The 17271-nt window shown below is 42.0% G+C and overlaps 1 protein-coding gene across 12 annotated transcripts in view; it reads right to left on the reverse strand.

Moving 5' to 3' along the window:
- WNK2 (WNK lysine deficient protein kinase 2) overlaps positions 1-17271 on the reverse strand; it is a 114633-nt gene that overhangs the window by 28101 nt on the left and 69261 nt on the right. For 8 of the 12 annotated variants that reach the window (XM_074879836.1, XM_074879833.1, XM_074879832.1 and 5 more), the window contains exons 12-23: positions 16656-17195; positions 13821-14129; positions 10963-11012; positions 8309-8474; positions 8112-8228; positions 7781-7948; positions 7505-7550; positions 6224-6340; positions 4676-5748; positions 3198-3270; positions 1893-1948; positions 1130-1815 (exon numbers count right to left, since the gene is read on the reverse strand). In XM_074879836.1, coding sequence (XP_074735937.1) covers positions 1130-1815; positions 1893-1948; positions 3198-3270; positions 4676-5748; positions 6224-6340; positions 7505-7550; positions 7781-7948; positions 8112-8228; positions 8309-8474; positions 10963-11012; positions 13821-14129; positions 16656-17195 — 3401 coding nt within the window. The remainder of the gene's footprint in view (positions 1-1129; positions 1816-1892; positions 1949-3197; positions 3271-4675; positions 5749-6223; positions 6341-7504; positions 7551-7780; positions 7949-8111; positions 8229-8308; positions 8475-10962; positions 11013-13820; positions 14130-16655; positions 17196-17271) is intronic. The other 4 variants (XM_074879829.1, XM_074879827.1, XM_074879828.1 and 1 more) reach the window with 4 other exon arrangements.

Consider the following 17271-nt stretch of genomic DNA (forward strand, 5'->3'; position numbering starts at 1 on the left):
ACATCTTGACAACATAATTGGGTATAAAAAAAGAAACAAAACAGTCTTTGGTTATAAAACCATCAACTGCTCATGCAAAAGTATGTGAAGTTATAACAATCTACCTGTGGTGACTTCTCAAATATTCATTTATAAGACAATCCTAGACAGCTAAAAAGATTTTCAACATCCTCAGCAAAAGCAACTTGATTTTGACATGAGATCTGTCAGGAACTCCAAACTGTTTCAGAATTCCTCTCTTCAAACCAGGAGCTTCAAAAAAGTTAACTCTCAGGGCATGTACATCAGTTTGAAGGAATTCCACATGAAGAAAACCAAAAGTGCTTCCCATAAGAATGCTATTAGCATATGAATCATTACCTTATTTATAATGCAGATTTCATGATGCCATAAAGTCATTTAAAGGTTTTGTATTACTGTAGCTCTGTTTTAAAAAGATGCATCATCTGTATTCAGTAAAACCATTAAAGTTTCACATTTTGGTTAAACTAGCACCTAAAGCTAGTTTTTACCCATAACCTGCCAGGAAAGAAAGAAAATGTTCAAATCTAAAGCTAGCTAGCTCTCAGGACTGGCAGCACAATAGACTGGACCAATGACTTGATGAGACATCCGAGGGGAGGCGAAGTGAGGGTCTTTAACGTAGTATCTATTAGGCAGGTATCTACTGTTAAAGTGAGTCTGGGAATAGTGATGGGTCTGTAGACCTGGTAGTCTAAATCACCCTTGCAGAGAAGGGCAGCTGCCTACACAGGCATCCAGATTATTTTTATGTTGCCTTAAATAGCAGCCACATGGGAATCTACTATCACACACATTACAAGTGCTATTGTTTGCTACCATATCGATGTAGCTTTTTGGTAAGGAAACTGGACATGGCAGCAGAAACGTTTTGGTGTTTAAAAAAGTTACTATTGAATCTTTCTTCTACATGGAATTGACAAATAAAGTGATGTATAAAAGGATGCAGTATGACATTTGGGGGAAGGTCCTAGCAATGCCTAATTTGCCCAGAACCAGTTTACTCATTACAGCTATAAAAAAACACTTATTTGCTCATCATATGCAGAGATGCTGCCTAGGTATCTCAACACAAGCTTTCCTAGCATTGGTTGCAAACCCAACATACTTTTCTCTCAGGTTCTGCAATTCTTTCTTCATATCTGCATCTTCAAATTCTGAGTCATTGTCGCTGCTCATGTATGATGACTGCGAGTGGAAAGATGTTATGTTGATGGTAGGAATTTTTGTTCCTTGCCCGTTGGGTGAATCGAGGCCTGGTGAGCTAGATTTGCCAGATCTTTGCAGAAAAGCAGCTGCTTTTTTAATTAAGTCAGTGGCTGCACTACTGCTCGGGGGGGACAGTTGGGCAGCAGCAGCCGACTGACGACGGAAAGTCTCATCAGCAGAATCACTCGAACCCTGGTCACAGAGGACATCAACAGAAGAGGCTGTCTGCACCCGTCGGACAGCTGTCTTCAGATCAGGGCTGGAAGGCAGCTCATCCAAATAGACGTCTGGGGGTGCCGAGAACCTTAAGCAGTGCGGCGCTGTTAAAGTTAATTCATCTTGCGTGCTGATTACTGAAAACCTGCCAATAGTTTTGGCTGGTGTACCACTATCATGAGTTTCAGCCTGTTTTCCATAGGAACCAGAGTCTAGAGAGTCATCCCTTTGAAGGTTATTTATCACCCCATCTGTTGTAGATATCTGCGTTACATTATCTGTGTGTGCAGACGAAGTCACGGTCTTTGCCTTCTCGCTCCTTTTAGAAGTTTCCATCTGTTTAGTTATGCTTGATGATGTAGGTGCAACCTGGAGAAAAGAATAGAGATTAATTTTGAAAGTTACTGTAGCCATCAAGCATAAAACTGCTCCTAGTTTCTGGTTACCTGAACAAGGCCTTTTGTTATAGCAGCAGGAGCAGAAGTGATGCTTGCAGCTGAACCTGTTTTACAAGTCGGAAAAAAAAATATTAATGTTTGGAATGCTTTAGTATAATAAAAGCCAACATGTTTATTGTGATAAACTGAAGTGTGATGAAGAGCAGCACTGAAGAATAATTTAAAGATCCAGTCTCTGCAATACAGGATCTATAATGCAGGAGGCAATACTGATGACAATATAAAATATCTGCAGGTAGGCACTCTCTTCAATCTATCGATTTGGGGAATTCAAATAAGAAGAAGAGTGTGGAATTTCATTAGTCAGTTAGAAATTTAAGGAGAAAACCAGAACAAGAAGGAAATCCACACGGAACATTGGGCCTGCATTACTATGGTGTTCTTGATGTCTCGAAAAAGTGATTGCGCTCAGCTATTCATGCACACAAATGCTGCAGCTGACCACAGATGGACGGGCATTTCACACCTTTCATTTGACAGATACTGATACCAACCATTAAAAGTGCCTGAAATGGAGTTAAATGCACATTGCTGAAAGGGGAAATTATAAGCTCAAAAGGTGGCCACTCTGACCACAGAAGCACGCAAGAAGCAAAATATTAGTGGCAGTAATCAAGACGCAATTATTTCACAACCTGGATGCTGGTTTTGAAGTTAAACCAATAAATGCAAGCTTTTCAGAAAGCTTATGGCACATTGCAGAGAGTGAACATAAGGCAAAAATCTGTCACTTCATAGTTCTGAAATGGTGAGATACATCACTGCTTCATGGTATCTAAGATACATTAATTTTACTACACAGTGCCACATTCCACTTGCCTACTCTTCTTTGTCTGCAGCGAGACAGATGAATGCAGGCTACCCAATGCTTTCCCCTCGCACTGACCTAAAAGCAGTGGATGATCTACATCCACAGGGACAAGAGTGATCTACATTGTTGCACAAACCTGGTATCCAGCTTTGCCACGACAAATCTCCAAAAAAAATATACATTATAAGCCCTCCCCACCCCCACTCATGACAGCAGGATCAGTTTGGGGTTCCTCAGCCCTCAAAACTTCCCATGACTTGCAAGACAGGTAAATGGAGCATAATAAATACCCAGTTTCTTAATGGGTAGATGAAGAAGCGAGACGTTTAATATTAGTTATATTACAAACAGGATCAGAAATGCCTTGTGCTGGGCAATGCTCTGCAGTTAACCAGAGGGGGAGCAGCAAGGGGCCACTGGAGAAGAGGACCACGCACTAGTACAGATGCATCACTGCTGTTCATCACCGAAAGGCGCATTACCTTTTCTGCTTGCTGACCCACCTCTTGCTTCTGAGGAATGAGTAGTGATGCCACTGACCTCTGACTTTTCAAACTTTCAGTAAAAAGAAAAAAGAAGAATTTCAGTCTCATGCACACAGCAGAAAGGCAATGCATTCTCCTTCCCTCTCTCTCCCTCTCTGCCCTCACACTATCGTGGAATATTAAACTATTGTATAATGTCTGTGGAAGTGGCCTTCTAGCTTTTCCTCCAACTCCTCCATTTCTTTACCTCTTTTGGAAGAAAAAAGCAGTGGCCATGTCAGAGGGAAGTGCAGCCTAAGTTACTAAAAAACAGGCACTGAATTTTTTATATATTTTTATATATATCTAATATATATCTATCTCAGTTTGGGGTTTTGTTCTGGTTTGCTTTTCCAGCCAGACTGTATGTTCTTCATCTGTATGACTGTCTTCAGAAATTCTACGTCTCTCTTTTCTTATTGGCCCAGACTTTAATAGGACAAATTCCAATTACTGGAGAGACGTAACACCTTTTAGAGAGAGAGAATTTTATCTGCCATAGAAAGTCATTTACAATTATAAACAATATGCTCTAATGAGTTACTCAAGTGCAGCCGTCTTTTCTGTAACATACAGAATCTTTCAAGCAGTTGATACAGTTCATCAAGCAAATGCTACATGAAACAGCCTCATCCTTGCTAATGGTGAGGTAATTATCTCCAGTAATGCTACTTTCAAGTATGATATACACTGATTTTCTAGCAGAAAGTGCTGCAGATCTGTTGAATTTCATAAACTCAGGATTTTATCTGAAAGAACACAACACAGGTGCACAATTGAGACATTAAGTAAATCATGACCCAGACCACCTGCTCCAGCTTTCCTTAGATGCTTCCTAGTGAAGTCTCGCTCTGCCAAGTTCATGGAAGACAAAAGAAATTACTAGAAGCAGTGTAAGCTTCTACCTATGGAGTGTTTTCCTTTAGCTGCAACACTTGAACAAAGCAAAGGCTCCCAAGGTGTTTAATTTTATTCAGACTGACTTAGAAGGCAGGCATTATAATCACTGCCATAAATTTATATTTTTAAAAAATTCCTATTGAGCATGATTATCTTCATCAGAACTTGAATGACTATACCCCTCACACATTTTACATTCTTAAACCACAAAAAATATCACATTTCTGCCTGCTTTAGAAACAGGACACAAGAGGAGGAGAATGAATTAAGATATTATACCACACTTAAACACAAAGGAAAAGGTTGGCTTTCATTACTAAGCGTTTATGTAAGATGAGTCAGAATGCATCTGACAGTAAAAATTTAAGAGAACTTTCACACTGGAAAGCAGTCAACAAAGTGTAATATACCCAGGAGCAGAAACATAGAATGTTTAGAGAAGCAAGAATCCACACATGTCCTACCACAGGCTTGCTGGTGCTCTCCCTAACAGCTGGATTTGGGGGTATAAAGGGCAGAGCCATTGCTGGACTAACCAGTGTTGGGTACGGTGAGGTCTCAGATGGCACTGGCTGGGCCTCGGCAGCAGCTTTCACCTCCTGGCTGGTGTCTGCAACGTTATGGCCTGGTTCTCTCAAATCCAGTGTGGGAACTTGATCTTCAGGAAAAGGTGGCAAGTTAAATTCACTGTCACCCTGCTCTAATGGGACAGAGGTGTCTGGAGTCCCCGCTGATGTAGAAGAAGTAGGAACATATTCCTGGTAAAGTAAATTGCGCAATTTCTCATCGAGGCTTTTTATTGTGTTGTCGACGAAGTCCACCCGGGGAGGTCCCTCTCCATCAGACTCGGCGGTGCTGGGCTGCTGCTGTTGCAGCAGGCTGATCCCCACGCCGGCGCAGGCCACGGGCTGCGCCTGGGACAGCATCGCGTGCTGCTGGGACGTGGCCACCGGCACCTGAGTGGGGCTCTGGAGCTGAGACCCCGCCAGGCTGAGAGGGTCGGATGTGGCGGACGCAGGGAACACTTGGTTCATGAAGGGGTGCTGCACCACAGCGGGCTGGCCGGCCTCTGGCAGGTGGGGGACCTGCACCGCAGGCTGCCGTTCCAACACGACGGAATCCGGGAGCACGGGGAGCGGGCAGAGCTCTGCCGCCTTGGCGGGGGCTGCCGGGACTGACTTGTGCGGCCCAACGCTGCAACAGGCGATCTCCACCTCGGGGACACATGTGCCCTCATCGGCCGGCGGCGGCAGGGGCTGAGGTGTGGGGGGAGCATCCGGAGGCTCCTCCAGCAAGGCGGCATGGGGGGCAGGAGCGCCCGGCTGAGCAGGCATCGCTGCCTTCAGAGGAGAATACTCCAGCTGACCGCCGCTAGCAGCTGCCTGCTCCAGGATATTTGGAGCGGATCCTGGTAGTGCCGGAGCTGGAAACTCCGCCTGGCTCAGCAAGCTGGAGGAAGATGCTGCAGAAGGAACTTGTGCCAAAGATGGAGAGGCTCCGATGGGGCTGTCACATACACCTGCTTGGAGGGGAAGCTGCTGGCCAGCTAAGACACGAGGCAGGTCTGTTACCACAGAGCTCACTTGCTGATCATCTGATTGCTCCAGGTCTAGAAAGAGCACAAACGGCAGATTAACTTTTTAATGAGCTGCACAGAATGAAAAAGAGAAAGTCACTGCAAAAACTCCCGGGTAGCTGCAGTGATAACCACATCTAGCTGTAACCCATTAGTGCTTCCTGTCAGAAAATAACTGCTATACAAGTCAAATTAGAACCTAACATTGCAGATTATGCAAAAATGTTTCCCAGAAAAGACACTGCTTATTAAAACAGCAGTGACTAGAACTTCAGCCACCTTATAGCATAAGGCAGAGTTATATGTTGAGACTTTCCTGAAACTCAGATAAACATTCCTAATGTGGTTCAATACCAGGAACACACTTAAAATGCGTAACTTCAAATTGATCATTTTCTTCCTCCAACTAAATGAAGTGAAGCAATCACAACTAAGTCAGGTGAGGATAGAAGAGAGATGATACAGCAGCTTCAGAGAAGAAAACATTTTCTATGAAGTTTGTAAATACCTGGCCCTTCAGACTGCTGTGTACTTTGAGGTACTGGTGGAGAAAATTCTGGTGCATCAGTAGTAGGGTTTTCCACAACAGGACATATAATAAACCACCTTTTTCCAGTATGCAAAACTAGAGATGAAAAGAAAATAAAAAGTAAACACAACAGATCCCATTCATTCCAGATCTGTCAAAACCTAGTCTTAAGTTCCATGCTTGGAAAGAAAATCAGAACTTCTACAGTATTAGCCGAGATTAAATCAATGGCTCCTAATTTGATTCTCATCCCTTCTGGAAAGGAGACAGTGATGCCTCCCAGTTCTGCCACATATGTTATTGGAAAATTTATTTTCAAGTGTTCATACTTTTAGAAGGGTAATAGTTCCCTACATGAAAATTTAACAACAGTACTATGGACAGTTTTCTCACAATGTAAAATGTTGTTAATTTTGTAGCATTTATCCAGCTTAACATGTTGGAAGTTTCCCGGCTAATATTTCCTTCTACATCTCATCTCAAAGCCTGGCATATGTAAATGGCAAACCAGAACTATACACACCTTGTAACTAGCATTAGTAGAAACATAAATGTTGTGTTAAAGAAGGTGTACTGAGAAAATTATGACATTTACAGGCAAAAAATAAACGACATCTTTGGAGCAGAAAGTCTAGTTTGGAGGATTCACTTTCTGCACTTGTCAAAGAAGTTCTAAATCATCCTTCTTCCCCTGTCAGCATGGAGCAAATACTGCATGGGATGCTGTGTAACAAGAATTTTGGAAATGATTCCTTCAGCAGTGGTTTCGTTTTTCCCACCAGCATGCACTTACAGAGAGAATCAAGGGCCAATTCCCTTCCCACTCAATTTATCTGTCAAACCCGTAAGATACGTTGTGTTCAGATGGCCAAGATCCCCCCCGTAATACCAAAGTAGCTGAAAACTTATGGGTTAGAAATTTCAATGAAATTACCAACATAAACATAATCTTTTCAGCTTTCTCTTGCAAACAGAGTTATTGTTGTGAAGAGTATGCTTGCCCGTACCTTCTTGACTTTTCCACCACTGCCTATCAGCCTGTGTAATGCAGGGCTTCCCTAAACATCCCCAGGTGTTAGATTCATCCAGGTTAGCCCTGTGATCTTCCAGGTTGCTAACAGCAGGGACCACTCTTATACCCACATTTCTAGATATATTTTCAACCACCAGTAACTGGCGGATTTCTTCCTGAATCTAGCAAACTTCTGCATCAACTCACCACTGCCTTAAAGCTTAAGTCTGTATTCAAAGGACATTTACCATTTTGTTGATACACGGGTGTCTTCATTTGGGACTGACGCTTCTCCTGTTAAAAAACAAAAACAAACCCAAAACAGAACTAGTGTTCCTCTTGCACTGATATGAGACAGCATCATTTCAAGGAGCACTCATGTTGTAAGAGTTAATGAAGTAAAAGCATTATTTTTCTAGCTAAGAAACTTTTTTTTTTTAACACAGGATGTAAAACTGATTTACAGTAACTGCCTGTTAAGAAAAAGGAAACAAACTAGAAAACTTTTATTTAACATTTCTTACCTCGTTCATTTCCAGTCTATCAGCATCTTGTTGGGGACTCATTCCCTGATCAGAACTTCGTTCTCCTTCTGTATCTTCACTGAGCATATCTTCTGCTTTATCAATAATATCTTTCATTTGTTCAATAAATGTCTCTTTTTCACTCTGCAATATGAATTCATTCTCTACCTATAAGGCCACATCAAAATAAAGAGGAAACCAGTAACGTTTCTATTAATACCCCATTCCACAGCTACCAGAAAGCTTGGTCAACAAGCACACGTGAGAATAAGTTGACTGAAGCAACTTGGTGCATTAAGAGACTGTGGGCAGCTGCATCACCAAGTCTTACCATGTAAGTAGCAATTTCCTCTGGCGCATCACCATCCAAATCAAACTTAAAAGTCACCATTTTGTGATTGTGTGTTTCAAGCTGGCACTCCACCATCTTATCCCCCGTGTTACAAACCTGCAAGCAAAGATTAACAACAGTTATTTCTGGCAAAGTCAAAGGAATCCTAAAGTTACCCTCAGAGAGGTTGTACTTGCATTTAATATGGTCAGCTTTGGTCTGCTGGACTTCTCCTGGCGTGAACGAGCACGTGTGGATTTCTTATGTTTCTTTAATGACTTTCCTTCTTGTTTTCCACTTCCCATTGCTCCTTCAAAGCTGTCACTCATCTCTTTACCTGAAGCAACATCTGGACTCATATAGCTTTGTAAAAGAAAGGAAGAGAAACCCCCAAATAAAACCACCATCACACGCGATGGAGTTATGCATAGGTAAGATACACAACAACAGGGACTGCAAAAAAAAGTGCACATCTGCATTCTTTTGGCCCAACCTGAGCCAGCTACTGAAAGATGCTCAGTAAGTGAAGGGGAACTACTCTAAGTCAGGCATGTACTCTGGCTATTACACCTACTAAGAAATTATCTATTAACATTTCTGCCAACACCACAGGGAAAGCCACATTACTCTTAATATATCATTACATCCCCCTAATCACTTCAGGGACCCTTACAGTCCCTCTCTGAACTGCACAAGTTCCCATTTTTCTAAGGTCCAGTCTTCTCAGTTCCTGCCTGTCTGCACTCACAGCAGAAGGTCTGAACAGGGTCAGTTTATGTTTGTCAGAAATAAAGGAAAACAGCAAGAAGTTGGTACAGCATCCTGTAAGAGACTGCCTCTCCTCTCTCCGCAGTTCTCAAGGATCAGAAAGATTTTATGCCACAATATCTCAGTTGACCAGCTAGTATATTATTTTTAGCAGCCAAAACAGTAGCTGCTAACAATCTTATTGTAATATGGCATGTACAGAAAACGTCAATAGGCAAGTAATTTGCAGGAAATTTTCAGAGGTTCATAAAAACCATGTCAGGAAGGAACCTTATAACGCCATCTGGCCTATTTATTACCCCAAGGTATGATCCGCTCTGTCTAAACCAGTCCCCACAGAGGTTTGTGTAAACTGATCTTACAAAGGTCCCATGAGATTTCATAACCTTTCTGGACAATTTATTCTTGTGTTCATTTAGCCATACAGGCATAAAAGATCTGAAGTCTAACCTATGGATCCTGTTCTTAAATTTAAGACTTTTTCTTCTGCACTAGTCACACAGAACAGCTTATTTCTACTCCCTTTGCAGCTACCTTGCATGTGTAACTCATATGTTAGGAAAGTGAACACATTTTGCACATAGAATATACTCTAGGCAATATCTTTGCTGCAGTTGTCAGCCGTTTGATTCATGTGCCATTACCTTCCACTCTACAAAAGCACAAGCACAGCGCTGAGTTACCTATGCACCTGGAAAAGAGAGACCTCCCTCTACGACTACAGGATGTGTGCTGACACAGGCTCTCCATGCTGCTGTAGTCATGACAGTTTTTCAAACGCAATTCTGGGACAGGCAAATTAGAATTCAAAAGATGACTGAAAATTTGTTGTGCCTTTCTACAACAGACTAGATAGACAAAATGAACTAATTTTGTCTAACTTATTTATAAGCCAGAACTAACCTATATTCACAAAAAATTAGATTTCACTTTCCATACAGTATTTAAAAGTAGCAAGTTCTTGAGAAAAAAGGATCCATTTTAAGATTACAGGGTTGCATTGACTTGTGTCAGGCTAAGTTTTTTGGTAGGGGGGAATGAAAACAGAAAGAGAGGTGTCTTTAAAGTTCATAAACTTAACTCATCTTGTCTATTCAGGAAAACAGAAAAAGCTCACTAAATTCCTAATCGCAAAGCTTTATAATCAATAAGGATGAAGTTGGTGCTGGCTCCTGCAATAGGCAAGGCATCTAGATGCTAACGAATACACCCTGTATCTACCTTATCCATAGCCAAACACTGAAAAGTCTGGCTTGCTGCTGGTGCTGAAGCAGAAGCTGAAGCACAGGAGCAGCAGATGCCTGGGGAGGGCAGTCCTGTCCCCAAAACAGCAACCACTGCCCCTACTCAGCCCCTCTCCAGTCCAGCAATAAGCCTTCCTCTCCAGGGCTCCTCTTCACTGCTTCCTCTAAACCTTGCTACTTCCCCTTCTGCTTCTGAGTACAGAAACAGGCAGATAAGGGACGGCAAAAACTGAAATTTGCTTTGTTTCTGAGGAGTGCTGAGCTGGATCTGGTTATTTATCATTACTTCTGTCATGAGCATTAACTAGGCTTGAGTGTGACCTTGCGTACTGCAAAACCACAGACCAGGCTTTGGCCGCATGTTCTAACACTTGTAACGATACCTTTGAGCAGCTCAACACACAACTCTCACTGATACCCGTTTCCAGTAACATACCTGGGGAAAGATCATTACAGAAGATGGTACAGGCATACCCAATTATACTAGCACAGCATGTTTTCAACATCATCAAAATCAGGGACTGTACCACTTCAGTTATCTTAACAAAAAGAGAAGTTACATGCTGAAATGAAAGCTGTTGTACATACATGAAGGCTAGGATACAGCACCCAAACTAAAGAATTAAAAGAGTTGGAGGAGCCAAAATAGGCGCACTGCACACAGAGTATTTGCAGCTTTCTCCTTAGACGTGCACCCTTCCATCTTCTCCTGGTCAGCTCCTGCTACTCTTCTCTCAGCCAAGGCAAAGGCCAGGCATTTGGCCCAGCCTTGTAAAGAGAGAGGAAAAACAGCCTCCAGAAAGCAAACATTTCTTATGCCAAAGAGATTATAATGATACCTTTCACAGCTCTGTGACAGAGTTTGAAGTTTGTCCTGTATTGCCTGCTCCTAAAATGTAAGAAAAAGTAATTTAAGTAAATGCATTTTATTGGCAGATGAAAAACACCTTTAAGAAAGTTTTTGCTGTTGAGACACTGGTAATCCTAAACCATTCTGTTTAACCAATTTTTGGAACTCAGAAACAAATAAATGTCCCATTTTACCCTCCCGACACTACTTCCGTCTAAAGCATCAGTATCTGTGCACAACCACTTCTTAAGGCAGAGCCATTAATCTGCTAGTTCCCTTCTGCTGTCTCTAAAGCAGAAGAGGTGGTGAAAGAAACAAAACCCGTCTCACCACAATGGAAAAACTTGATTGCAGGACAAATCCACATCAGCACCTAACTAATTTTATTTTTGAATGGATATAAAGTACAAGCTATTTTGCTTTGTTGCTTTGTAGAGTTTCCTGAAATGTGTTAAGTATTTTTATAGTATTTGGCTTATTGTGAAAATTTCTGGACAATGTATAAATAAAAGATGAAAATTCATCACTTAAAAACACCACCCTCATATCATGTGCTCTGGCTCTCTACCCAATAGAGGTTTTCCCTAAAAGCTTTCCTTTTCACTGGTTGCAATGCTATAGGACAGCCGTTGATAGCGTGGCTTTCGCATCGGGTAGACCTGCTTTCACAGGATTTGTGACGACGATGCTACTGGCCCTGCTGTAACCAACTTACACACACACACCTGTGCATGGATATACACACACCCCAAATATATTCATAAATATATATAATTTTATATATATTTATATATATTTTTACAAACAGATGCCTATAAAAACAGCTAGAAACAAGCCCCTTGCCTGTCATCACTACATCTTAATACCGAAGCAGTTGGTAGACTGGAGTTAAAAGCTTAGTGGTTAACCAGTCAACCCCACTCGCTGCTTATAATGCCACACATATGCCATGCCAAGCTTGACTGCAGTTTCCATAAAACTGCAAAATTAATGAACAGTGAGAACACAGACATAATGTATCTAAATTTTAGTAGTGCACTTGATCAAGTGCTTCACAAAATCTCGTTTGCCTGATCAATTAAGATTGGTTTGGTTGTGAGCACTGCCACACATTTAAACAAGAGAGATAAAAACATTATGGCAGAATAGCAACAAAATGTAGTGTGTCAAATATATACAGATATGAAACTCCTCTTACACCCAAGAAAACCTTAGCAATATATGTCATAAATTCAGCATGGGGAACAAATTTGACCATGCTATGATATCAGATTGATTTCTTAAATTGAAAGAGAGAAGGGAGTTAATTTAAAGATGAAATATGAGAATGAAGTTAGCAAAACAGTGGTTAAATGTTCCCAGGGATATGATAAAGTGGCAGTACAGACACGTGCCTCAGTGAGCATGGATTTCTCAGGTACTATAGGACAACTTGTATCCCCCATATCACACTGCACAACAACAAGGTTCATTCCTATTTCCAGAATCTCTAATGGGATGGACCCTGCATTGAAGGCTGTAGCTCTCACATCAGCTCTGAACCTGACATGAGCTGTGCATACAGAAAAAAGGCAGTTGGAGAAGAAATACCTTGAATAAGGGATATGCCTGACACAGGCAGGCTTTACCTGGGGCTTCTGCAAGGGAAGCACTATAGACAGGTTCTACCATTTCTGCTGTATCTAACCTACAGGATATAGAGATTCACCAGAAAACGTCCTACATCACAGCATGAATATTTGACAAGAATTAGGCTGCCACTAGGAGGACAGGCAAAATGGGGAACTGGAATCTAGTTTCAGTGTTAGCAGTATCCTCACTGGACATCTTCTGGATGAGGAGTTAAGCTGTGCCTCTAATGAAATTTGTAAGCTGTACTGTGGAGTCAAGGCATGTGACAAGTGCATGAAAGCATGGGTAAAACCAAAAGAGATTCAGTTTGAAAAGATGGAAACTGTTACCTTGGGAGGAAAGGTAGCTCAGAACAGAGAGCCTCAAGAAGAACAATTCTGAAAGCAGAATTGCTGAGGGACATTTCCATTCAGAAGTGGAGAACACATGAGACTTATTTCCTGAAAACTGGTACAAGTGCCAAAACCTTTGTTTTGCTTTGCTTATGGTTATCTATTAAAGAGTTGAAGAGAAGGAAATGTTCTGTGACATTCTGTCAAGACTGAAGGTTAAACAATTATGGGAGTGGAAAGAAAAGTCAAAATAGCAGACAGGAGGAGCTGACAGTTTTATAAAGAAAAACAATAAAATGTATTTTGCTTATATGACCAGTGAGCATTGGGAATGCTTAAAAATAGCTGAAAAACAAAAATCCCAGGGTTAGACTAGAATTCAGGCAATACAGGAGGATACAATGCTAAATGAAATGGAAATAAGGCTCAAGCTGAGGACCATGAAGAGCTTTTACATAGTGAAGAATCAGATTGAAGCAGTTTCTTAAGGCAAATGATGGTTGGTGGCACAAGTGCTTGAGACATTTAAAACAAGACTGGACAAAACATGGATGAAACTCTACAGAACAGCTTCTTACTGACCCACAGCACTTAAAAGAAAGTAATTTCTATCTCTGTGTTTGTGCCCAGCTACGGACAAAGAGGTACTTAGTCCTGCTGCCTCGTTACTTCAAGACGACATTTCACAAGGTACAACGTGCAGTTTCCAGCTTCATTTGAAATAGCCGATTATTGTTTGACCCAGAGTTGCTAGCATCTAGGACAAGCGGCTCTATACGGTGAGAGGGGATAATCTCCCCTGTGAAATAAGCCCATTATTTCACAAAGGAGTAAGAAGGTTAAGGGTGAGGCTGGCGAGTTACTTCAGAGGAAACGGCTCTACCTCTTGAGATGTCTCTGCCTGGACAGCTGAGCAGGGAGCTGGGAGCTGCTGACCCAGCGGCGGGGCAAGATCGGGTTGAAGCTGAAGCAGGCCAGAAGGCTGAAGAGGCAGACAGTGATCTATGGGGACGGGCGGACTAGCTGTAGCAAGGCTGCCATGAATCTGTGAAATGCCTTCTGGAGCGACGCGGGGAGGCAACAGTTCAGGCTGCAACTGTAAAGGTGGTGACATGACTATCGAAGGTTGCACAGGCAGCACGGGCACCTGGGCTCCAGCTTCCAAAGCATACTGAGTGTGTCCAGTAATCTGCTGTAACACAACAGACAGCTATTAAAACAAATCTTTACTTAGAGTGCTTGTGATTTACATGACAAGGTGCTAAAGCCACTGGAGTTCAGAGAAAGGATTATAATTCTGTAGCAAGACTCTATCTGTGTGGTCTCTGCTTGGAAAGGTAACTACTTAAAGAGTTTAAAACTGCTTTGAAATGACCAAATAAAAATCTAAGGATTCTTCCTATATAATCATGACAATTTCTGTATTGCTCAGGTGCTATTTAATTTGTAGAAACAAAGCCATATTTTGTTAAGAAATTAAAATTTAGATTATGAATTCATTGTCCTGAATAGTTTGCTCTGTTTTCAATGAGACTATTACAATGTCCACGAAGAGAAAAATATACTCTACCCATAATCTAAACTAGGATTTTTTTTCAAATCTGCTATATATGTAGAACCAGTAGCTGGTACAGACCACACAGTCAACTCTTCTTTTACTTACAGAACACACTGTTTTCCATTTAAACATTTCAGACACAGTTTAACTCCTGACATGCTAAGTACCAAGGCCCCAACCCTGCAAACGCTTCCTTGTGTTACACACACAGAGGAAGTTTCATCTATCTCAGTGGATTTCTTCAGTGCATTAAAATAACTCGTGTGCCTAAGCGCTCTGTGGGAACTGGACGGATGCGATTAGATGCCAACTACCTTAGAGACTATGTTACTATTCTGCATAACAGTTCTTTTGAGCTGTACATTTAAGAACAGAACATTCTCCTTTTAGGTACATCATGTATTTTTACAGGGGGACTGAGCTTGTGCGAAGAGGAAAAAGGAAAGAAAGGAAAATACGGAAGAAAAAAGGCTTTTTAGTACTAGGTAAAAGCTCTGCCTAATTTTTACTTTTTTAAAGTATCATCACCTAGAGATTTAGACTATTTGGAGAATATATTAAAAAAACCCCCAAGACTCAGATGGGAACTAGGCCACACAATTTCATTACTGCATGTTCTCTGCAGATTCTGGATATGAGCCAAAATTATTATTCCAGGTTTTAATGTGGATAAAAATAAAGACACGATGTGCTTCGCAACACATAACAGTTACACGACTGCCTAAGTGGAGGTTGCTAGAATAGCAACTGTGGTGTACATCGCAGAAGGGCAGTGATTTTTTTTTTTTTTTACAAAAAATCTTATATAACTAGAATAATTCACAAAATGTTTCAATGTATAATTTACCTGGGCAAAACTAAACTCAGAGGTGCTAAACATCAACTGCCAAAACAGCAATGCATTGGAAAACATTTATTTACAACAATACCTCTCCATTAGACGTACTTCAAAATGTAGACCACTGTTTGCTTGAATATTCCTCTACACTTGTCCATTTTGTTTGTAATAGCTTTTTTTTAATCCTAAAAATATTACTATGCAATTCTTCCATACATATTTGATAGGTAAGGGCCATGTCAACAGTTTGAGAATATCAGTTCTCCAGTTTTGGTGTTTGCCATACTTGCTGTGCGTAGCGGGCCTGAAGCAAATCCCTCTAAAGCCACTGGAAACACTGTGGCTAACGAGCTCAGCGGTAACTGTCTCAGGCTCCGTGTTGCCTGCATTTTCACAAACAGTATTTCTGTACCAAATATACGGCTGAAGAGAAATTTAAAAATGATGTACTACTTTGAAGATGCCACGATACGGCAGGTCGAAATGGGATGTTATGAATTTTAATCAATATGTTATGGCAAAGTGATATAGTGGAACACAGATTTTTCAAGAATGCTATTATTAACAGATTTAGTGCTTTCTCTTGCTTGGGTCAGGCTGCATTTCATGTTGTCATATCACAGATGTGGCAATAGAAGTATTTACAGACTCTGTCAACAAGTCCTGAACCAGTTCTCTTGCAGATAGCGCTAATATTAGAAGCTCCATTTTATGCTTCATTTCTTTCAAGGGGGAAAGGGTCTGCAACTAGAATCCATTCTTGTCTGATAGACCTCTTCCGTGCAGTTTTCTGGAGTTGTTAACGAATGGCCATTTCCCTTTACTGTTTTAAAGCAGTTCTATGTCAAAACAACTCTATCACTCCTGCCAACTCACCCCTATTTTGCCGTGAGAACACAACAGCCTACACATCATGCGCAGCCCGGAGTAAAGGCATCAGCAAGGCTGTGCGGCTGCTGCCATGGCTCCGCCTGTCACAGGAGAACAACAGCTCATACTTCTTCCATATTTGAGATGGGAGAAGGAAGAGGGAATTCAAAAAGTGCTCGTCTGCTCACTTTCCAAAGCCCATGAGATTATTCCCTATAGCCTCTCAATATTCATTCACCTGTCTTTGGATTAAGACCTCACCTGCTCCACCCGACTTTAGAGCTCTAGCAACCACCTCCAGGACCAAGGTCAAGACGTTAACAAAACATCTTCAGAGCAAGGGAAAAAACCTCCCGGCTGCGTGTTTACAGGGGAGCGAGCTCCGGGAACGCCTGCGTTCAGCAGCCACCCTAGGGTCCAGCACCGACACAGCCCCACGCCCAGTGCATTACCTGGTGACCAGCCCCAGGCGCGGCCAGAGTCTGCTCGGAAGGATGAATTATGCTTGGCTGAAGGGACTGAGGAGGTGGAGGTTGCTGCGGCTGGGACACTGCTTGCGTGCTCTGCGTGTGATGGGGAGAGGGCGCTTCGCTCTGAATGATCTGCTGGAAGGTGGTCTGGTACATCTGCTGCTGGGGGAGCTGGGGCACCCCGTGGTGCGGTGGCAGCGCCGGCACTCCTGGCGGAGCCACAGCTAGCAACGGTATCGTAGCCGCTGACATATTTGGCACTATTGTTTGGCAGGGCAAGACCAAAGAAGCCACGGTGGTATGAGGAAGATTGACTGCCTGCATGGGGAGGGCAGGGGAGTTTGGTGCCATAGGCAGAGTGGGATTCATGGGGAGGCTGGGTAAAATCACAGCGGGAGCAAAATACTGAGAGGGAGCAGGTATGGGGGGCACATTTGCAGCAGGTATGTCAGAGAGGTTTGGAGGAAGGCTGTCAAGTCCTGCCAGAGGAGTAATTGCAGGAATGACAGGAAACTGAGGAATCTGAAAAAAATATAATATCACATAAATTGCAAGTGCTTTCACTGATAGTACAAAGTAGTTTCATTTGCCATACAAG

Source organism: Strix uralensis, chromosome 10, assembly GCF_047716275.1.
Source record: "Strix uralensis isolate ZFMK-TIS-50842 chromosome 10, bStrUra1, whole genome shotgun sequence".
Classification (NCBI taxonomy): Eukaryota; Metazoa; Chordata; class Aves; order Strigiformes; family Strigidae; genus Strix; species Strix uralensis.